The sequence below is a fragment of the Alexandromys fortis genome, unplaced genomic scaffold, assembly GCF_014885135.2.
Source record: "Alexandromys fortis isolate MF-2015 unplaced genomic scaffold, M_Fortis_MF-2015_v1.1 scaffold_132, whole genome shotgun sequence".
Lineage (NCBI taxonomy): Eukaryota > Metazoa > Chordata > Mammalia > Rodentia > Cricetidae > Alexandromys > Alexandromys fortis.
Window position 1 is genome coordinate 271,614 of NW_026068055.1, and position 7,704 is coordinate 279,317.

General features: G+C 42.0%; 1 protein-coding gene across 1 annotated transcript; it reads right to left on the reverse strand.

Annotated features, from left to right (window-relative positions):
* Positions 1–503: 503 nt before the first annotated feature.
* Positions 504–2,600, reverse strand: Rps23 (ribosomal protein S23). Its single transcript, XM_050119846.1, has 4 exons — positions 2,459–2,600; positions 1,900–2,059; positions 813–933; positions 504–694 (listed from the first exon to the last, which is right to left on the reverse strand). Exons 1-4 carry the CDS (start codon positions 2,460–2,462, stop codon positions 548–550), a joined length of 432 nt encoding a protein of 143 aa, XP_049975803.1. The 5' UTR covers positions 2,463–2,600; the 3' UTR covers positions 504–547.
* Between the last annotated feature and the right edge of the window lie 5,104 nt (positions 2,601–7,704).

The following is a 7,704-nucleotide window of genomic DNA, read 5'->3' on the forward strand; positions in this document are numbered from 1 at the left end:
AGCAGTCACTTTCACCGACTGCTTGAGGTTAGACATTCGATGGCATTCCCTTCTCAAAACTTCCCCTCTGCAGCTGTTTACCTTGGCCTAAACTGCTGGGGTTGGAACCCCCACCACACACTCTCAAAGCACTCTTCCTGCCTCAGCCAAGTGTTGGGATTACAGCACTAGGCAACAGGTAGTTTTATCCACTGCTGACCTACCCTCAGGGAGTTTGTGCCTGTTAAGCAAATTCTCCACAATCCAAGCCACACCCTTAGTAAACACAGAAAATTGGGATCTTATAGATTAAATACTCATGCTATTAAACTTGACAACTGCCAAGTAGCAACAGAAATTCAATGCATGTTAAGAATATACAGACTTATTTTTATACTTGGCTGTAGATGCTAAGCTGTCTTGTTTCAAGACACACACCACAAAATGTTTTAGCAAATGTTTCATACAAGAGATAAAGGCAATTATTTTTGGAGGGTCAGGAAAAGAACTAAGACATAAACTAATTTCAGAATAGGAAAATTTATTACTGTGCTTCCACTGTCAAAATTTAGGATCTTGGTCTTTCCTTCTTGCCTTTGTACAGGGCCAAAAGGGACACGTTGGCTACTTTAACAACCTTAAAGCGGACTCCAGGAATATCACCTACAGCATGACCCTTTCGACCAAATCCAGCAACCAGAACTTCATCGTTTTCCTAAAGTAAAAAATAAATCCATTTAGATTTCACTAGTAATTAAAAGCATACTAATTAAATACCCACTGCAAAATTAAAAGCCATCCCAAGCAGGAAGTACAGACTATAAGACACCTACCTCAATGAAGTTCAAGCAACCATCATTGGGGACGAAAGCTGTGATCTTCTTGCCGTTCTTGATGAGCTGCACCCTGACACACTTCCTGATAGCTGAATTTGGCTGCTTGGCTTCAACTCCTCTGCAACACCAATGGCATATTGATAGTCACATTAGTGAAGATTTCTAAAAAAATGACTAGTACCCACCCTCTCAATTCAGGCTCAAATCCCTCAGATTCCGTGATTTCAACTAAATTTTTCTTTTGCCTGAGATTTTCCCAGAACTGTAGAAAGAACATTTAGCTCCTTTGGAGCTGCAAAAATGAGGTAACAAGAGATTCCAATTTGTCAAAATCACACACACACACAAATCGCTTTTGAAATTGATGCTCCCAGGCCAGGTGTGGTGGCTCACACCTTTAAACCCAGCAGGGAGAGGCAGGCAGATTCTCTGGCGTTCTAAATAAATAGCATTAAGTTCTAAGCCAGTCTGGGCTCGGAAACCAAAACAAATAGTTCGAGACCAGCATGGTCTACAAATGTTGAGTTCCAAGACAGGCTCTAAAGCTACAGGGAAACCGCGTCTCAAAACCCCCCAACCCAAAATAAAGGCAATTTTTTGAGGCTGGAGAGATGGCTCAGTGGTTAAGAACATTGACTGCTCTTCCAAGGTTCAATTCCCATCACCCACATGGCAGCTGTCTCTAACCCTAAGATCTGACATCCACACAGGAATACAGTCAAAATCAATGCAAATGAAATAAAAATAAACTAAAAGAAAAAAAAAAAACAATTTCTCAACCCCCAAAAGATTAAGAAAGTACCAGCTGGTTCAGTCACTCTGAACAGTTCTCACACTGCTCGATGCTGTCTTCGTTATCTAAAGTCTTCTCCCAGTCCACCCACAACAATGCTGAAATTAAGAAAACCTTTTTCATTGTATCTAGTTCTGAACACTAATGCTGACATAAACATCGGTACCTTCCATTCTTTCTCCTTAAAAACCCAAACCAACGTGCCTCAGTCAGGATCTTTTGTAGCTTCAAAAAATTACTCGTTCTCAATTACGAGAAAGCAAAGCTTTTAGGAAGCAGACTTTCACTTACACTTTTTCCAGCACGATTCCCTTGGCATGAGAGGCACCTCCAAAAGGATTGGCCTTCAGGGCTGTGCCCAAGTGGGCTTTCTTGTATTGTTTGTCATGCCACTTCTGGTCCCGTCGGTGGCTACGAAGCTTCCTGGCAGTACGGAGACCACGACACTTGCCTGAAATTAAAACACCAGAGTTCTTTGCAAACCCGCCTAAGTCGCTTTAGTACCGAGCCCTGGCCAGACGAGTCTTCAATCCCTGAGTCTGTAGCTCACCTTGGTCCGTGGGCCAGTTGCCCTCACAATTTCCTATCTAACTCGGAGATGTAAAAACGCACCCCGATGCGGCCTTTCGGCTTACACAGGTTTCCAGAGCAAGGCTCTGGAGCAGCGGCGCCTGCCCGGCATGGCGGCCCGTAGACCGCATGAACCCTCCGGCCACGTGTCCGCGGGAGCCTCTTCCTCCGGCCTCCACCCCAGTGCAGCCATGCTCCCCGCTCTATCGCCCCACGACCGACTGTACCCCGAGCCCCAGGTCCCGCCCGCAGGGGCTCAGCCCGACCACGCACGGCTCACCCATCTTGCCGACGCCACGGGTCCGAGAGAAAGAGAGAACCGGAGCAGGAAGGACCCACAAGGCACTGCGTGAAGCCCCGCCCTGCCGAGGACCCCGTGAGGCCGTCCGAGAGGCGCCTGTGCCGATGTGGGAGCCTCCTTTGGAAATCGCTCAGTGCTTCCACTTTACCGAGACACAATCTGAGTTTTATTCAATTTTTATCAAATTCAAAGCGATCTAGTTTACGTTGTTATTTCTTTCCAGGCAAATAACAAAGATAGAAGAATATGGACTACTAATCCCAGAAATCTTTGCGGTAAATGCTTATTGCACATGCGTCCCCGGCAACCTCTCGCGTGGTTAGGTTTGGGCGGCGCTAATTCGGAGAGGGCGGAGCGGGGCGTCTCTGACGTCACTGATTGGCGGTGTTCTGAATTGTAGTCAGGAAAAGAGGCTTCTGAGGGTCACACTCAATGTGCTGCACAGTAAATTGTAAATTTACTGAGGAAGTGATTCAGTAATGAAAAAAATCCAGTCAGATTTTAGCTCTAAAGAGTGAGCTGACATTTGCTGGTCGTGAGTCCTCAATTATACTTTTAATTATAGTACCTTTACAACTTGAGTTTCTCCTGGAAAGTGAAGTAAACATAGGTTTTTCTAGGATGTTGAAGTCACTTAACAATAAAAAATTTAATATCCTTGCCTGGGTATTTGGCAGTTAAGAGAATGAAGATTTCTGTTCATGTAAAGTTCAGTATCTAGGTGTGAAGGGGCAGATTAAAAGTAAAAAAAAAATTTACAAACTGACATGTTCTAGAAAAATTTTATTTAGTAGCGCAGGAGGTGGATTTATCGGGTACTTTAAGAACATTTCGCTGAGCTGGTCGGCGGTAGCGCACGCCTTTAATCCCAGCATTCAGGAGGCAGAGACAGGTGGATCTCTGAGTTTCGAGGTCAGCCTGTTCTACAAGAGCTAGTTTCCAGTTTAGGCTCCAAAGCTATCAAAGAAACCCTGCCTTTTTTTTTTTTTTTTCTTCTCGAGACAACGAGACAAGGTTTCTCAGTAGCTTTGGTACCTGTCCTGGAACTAGTTCTTGTAGACTAGGCTGGCCTCGAACTCAGAGAAATCTGCCTGCCTCTGCCTTTCAAATGCTGGGATTAAAGGCGTGAGCCACCACTGCCCGGCTCAAGAGAAACCCTGTCTTTAAAACAAACAAACAAACAACAAACCGCATCGCTGTAGGTTACATTGGAGCTGGGAGCCTATATTTATCATAGGATACAGCCTTCCAGAAAACGTTTTCTGTCAATGAACTGAGAGATCCGTGAATAGTGAGCCAAGATGTCTCTGCTCGCTACACTGAGACAGGGAACTCTACCACAGTATAATAAAGCTTTTTAAAACTCCTGCAGTGGCCAAGCACCACTTTTAAGCTTTAAGCTGGGGGGATTCTTTTTTTTTTTTTTATTGATTTTTATTGAGCCTTACATTTTTCTCTGCTCCCCTCCCTGCCTCTCCCCTCCTCCCTTTAACCCTCTCCCAAGGTCCCCATGTAGATTAGATCTACGTAAGGTTCTCTTAGTGTCCGCGATATTGTCTAAATTCTCTGGGATTGTGGTTTGTAGGCTGGCTTTCTTTGCTTTATGTTTAAAAACCACCTATGAATGAGTACATGTGATAATTATCTTTCTGAGTCTGGGTTACCTCACTCAAAATGATGTCTTCTAACTCCATTTTCCTGCAAAATTCAAGCTGTGGTTATTTTTTTTCTGCTGCGTAGTACTCCATAAATTGGGAGATTCTTAAATAAGCTTTGTGGTTTTCTGGGAGAGACAAAAGCAGTTCTAGATGGTTCTGGAACCATTTAGTAAAGTGTAATTGTAAAAGGAGGTGATAGGGACTTAGATACTCAGTGGAGGGGCTGAAGTCGCTGGATTGGTTTGACTGGTTTGTGGTAAAGTCGAGAATGGTTTTCTGAGGACTGGGTTTTGAGTGAGAAGGAAAACTGAAAAGAATGTGATTGACAATTAGAACCTCAGTACTGTAGGGAGGTTTTTTGTTTTTGTTTTTTTTTTTTTTTTCGAGACAGGGTTTCTCTGTAGTTTTGGAGCCTGTCCTGGAACTAGCTCTTGTAAGACCAGGCTGGTCTCGAACTCACAGCGATCCGCCAGCCTCTGCCTCCCGAGTGCTGGGATTAAAGGCGTGCGCCACCGTCGCCCTGCTCTGTAGGGAGTTTGGAATGCTGCAATAATAAGGCCTTATCTTGAGCCAAGCCCTCTGAACAACCTCTCCTTGCCCATTGCTGTGCTGGAACTAACGTCTTGTGACTGATACCTAAAAACCTGCTTCCAGCCGGGCGATGGTGGCGCACGCCTTTAATCCCAGCACTCGTGAGGCAGAGGCTGGCGGATCTCTGTGAGTTCGAGACCAGCCTGGTCTATAAGAGCTAGTTCCAGGACAGGCTCAAAAAAAAAAAAAACCTGCTTCACCAGTCAGTCCAAAAGCTAAGAATCTGTCTCATCAGATAGCACCTTGGGCCCACAGAAAAGCTTTCCCCGTCTTGATGCTTGTGCATCTCTGGTGCACCCACCGACTTTTTTAGATTTACCTTGACTTACGATGTTTTTGTTCTATGAAACTGTACAAACTTCATGAAACTGCTTCTGAACCGAATCATGGAATTGGGGGTAAGTTAAATCTGTGTTCCTGGAACACGGTAACTCAAAATGTCTCCTGCATAAACCGTCCTTGTTCCTTTAAGACGAGAGCTGTGACGTTTATGTCGTTGGTTTTTCACTGAGCAACTGTATTATTAAGTGGGAAAAGCTGAGAAGGCTTTTTTTGAGACATGGTGTCATGTAGCACAGGCTGGTCTTGTGGCACGATTACAGACATGAACAGCCACACCTGGTCTGGAAGAACATATTTGTAAAGGGAATTTAAATGCTCTGTTTTGTGTGTTCAGTTTCACATCCAGGGATGTGATTTGAATCTGTAGACTTAAGTTCAGCAAAATCCTGAACAGATACTGTTCCTGGCGGAGTGACACAACAGGAAGATAAACTCTCTACCTGAGCTTGAGGGATGCTCGGCAGAGGGAAAGAAAACAAAAGAATCCATTTCTACCTTCTTCCTCAGCACCACTGGGGACACGTACACCTACGTCAGCTTCCTCAATGACAGGGTGAAGCAGACAACAGGTACCTTCTATTCTAGAGATCTCTCAGAGACGTATGAAGACCACCACGATGATATTCTCTCAAACAAATACATGGTTGGAAGTCGGTAACCCCGTTACAAATGGCTCAGCCAACGGTCGGTTGATAACACCGTGTCTATGTGAACAAGCACTTCACTTCCTTAGCCTAGACAAGGCCAGAGCCTCCTGTCATAAGAAAAACCTGTTTTACAGCTTAAAGAAGCGAACCAGAAGCTGCAGACAAGAAAACAGCTCTCTTTAAATAGAGATGTCCTGAAATAAACCAAGTCCCTTTATTCCAACAGTTGATCACAGAGTCTCAAGTAAGTCTGGCCACTTTCTGAGTTCGAACACAACAGCATGACTTCGTTTGTTTTCTCTTTCTCTTTCCCATCTCTCTTTTCTAGACCCAGGCCAAATCCTAATCTTGATTATCATGACAGTCTAAGCATCCATTTCCCCTCAGCCACCCACAGAATTCCACTACAGGACGGTCCCTCCTCGGCCTCTGGAGAGCTGCTAAGGTCTCCAGCCTGCCTGACCTCTTTTTTTTTTTTTTTTCTCTCTCTCTCTCTCTCTCTCTCTCTCTCTCTCTCTCTCTCTCTCTCTCTCTCATGCCAATAAAATTGTCCTGGAGTCTCCCTCTGAGACTGCTTGCAAATTATTTTTATTAACAAGACAATTAACTTGAAAAGGATGTCCCCAGGGAGAACTATTATTGTCTAAAAGGGTTAACACAGGCAGGAAATGGAAAGGGAATTTCCAGGTGCCAAGCAACTAGAGATTGAGGAGATGTTAGTCTCAAAATAAAAAGATGCAATGATAAGAAATTCTAGAGCTCTAATAACAAGGAGAGTGTACTTGGTAATACTGTGTACTTAAAAGTTGTACCTTGGTGGGTTTTTATTTGGGGGGGGGGAGGCTGAGAAATGAAAAAAAAAAGGTGCTAAGAGATTTTAAGGTACTTAACACACACAGTAGGCACTTGAGGCAATGCATATATTAAACAGATTAATTTAGCCACTGATACCTGCATATATACCTTTGTTTCCTCTGGTCAAATGCCATGATGATTCCTTTGTTGGAGATTCTCTGAGACATATGAAGACCAACATAGTGATATCTCCCCACACAAATACATGGTTGATTTTATAATAATACATGCAGACATATATGTCATGTTGCATACCCTATGGGTGTATAATTATTTGATTAAATTTTTTTTTTAAGAAAAAACCTTTACAGTCCAGGTCTTTTATTTCTTTTTGTACATCAGGCCATGAATTCATAGGGAATGGGCTCCAGCAGCTCAGGCTCCTTCCCGTTAGTCCTCACTAAGTGTGCTTCTCTGGGTGGAGCAGGTTGGCGCTTCAGCTGAACCCAGCTGCCCTTCTCTTTGGCTTCCTTTTTCTTCTGGTCGTTCTCCTTCACCCGCTTCAGGACGCTGTCTTTGCTCTTCGAGTGCTTGATGTGTTCAATCGCACATTAATTCTCTTCGCAAGAATCCCTTGCCCTTGGGGCTGGAGAGATGGCTCAGTGGTTAAGAGCATTGCCTGCTCTTCCAAAGGTCCTGAGTTCAATTCCCGGCAACCACATGGTGGCTCACAACCATCTGGAATGAGATCTGGTGCTCTCTTGTGGCCTGCAGACGTACACACAGACAGAATATTGTATACATAATAAATAAATAAATAAATAAATAAATAAATAAATAAATAAATAAATAAATAAATAAATAAATAAATAAATAAATAAATAAATAAATAAATAAATAAATAAATAAATAAATAAATAAATAAATAAATAAATAAATAAATAAATAAATAAATAAATAAATAAATAAATAAATAAATAAATAAATAAATAAATAAATAAATAAATAAATAAATAAATAAATAAATAAATAAATAAATAAATAAATAAATAAATAAATAAATAAATAAATAAATAAATAAATAAATAAATAAATAAATAAATAAATAAATAAATAAATAAATAAATAAATAAATAAATAAATAAATAAATAAATAAATAAATAAATAAATAAATAAATAAATAAATAAATA

Bases quoted from the DNA above. Each gene is read 5' to 3' on its own strand.
- Rps23 (XM_050119846.1), bottom strand. The intron at 934-1,899 runs GTAAGTGAAAGT...TTGGTGTTGCAG, and splicing joins GGAATCGTGCTGGAAAAAGT to AGGAGTTGAAGCCAAGCAGC. The intron at 695-812 runs GTAGGTGTCTTA...TTTTTACTTTAG, and splicing joins GTTGCTTGAACTTCATTGAG to GAAAACGATGAAGTTCTGGT.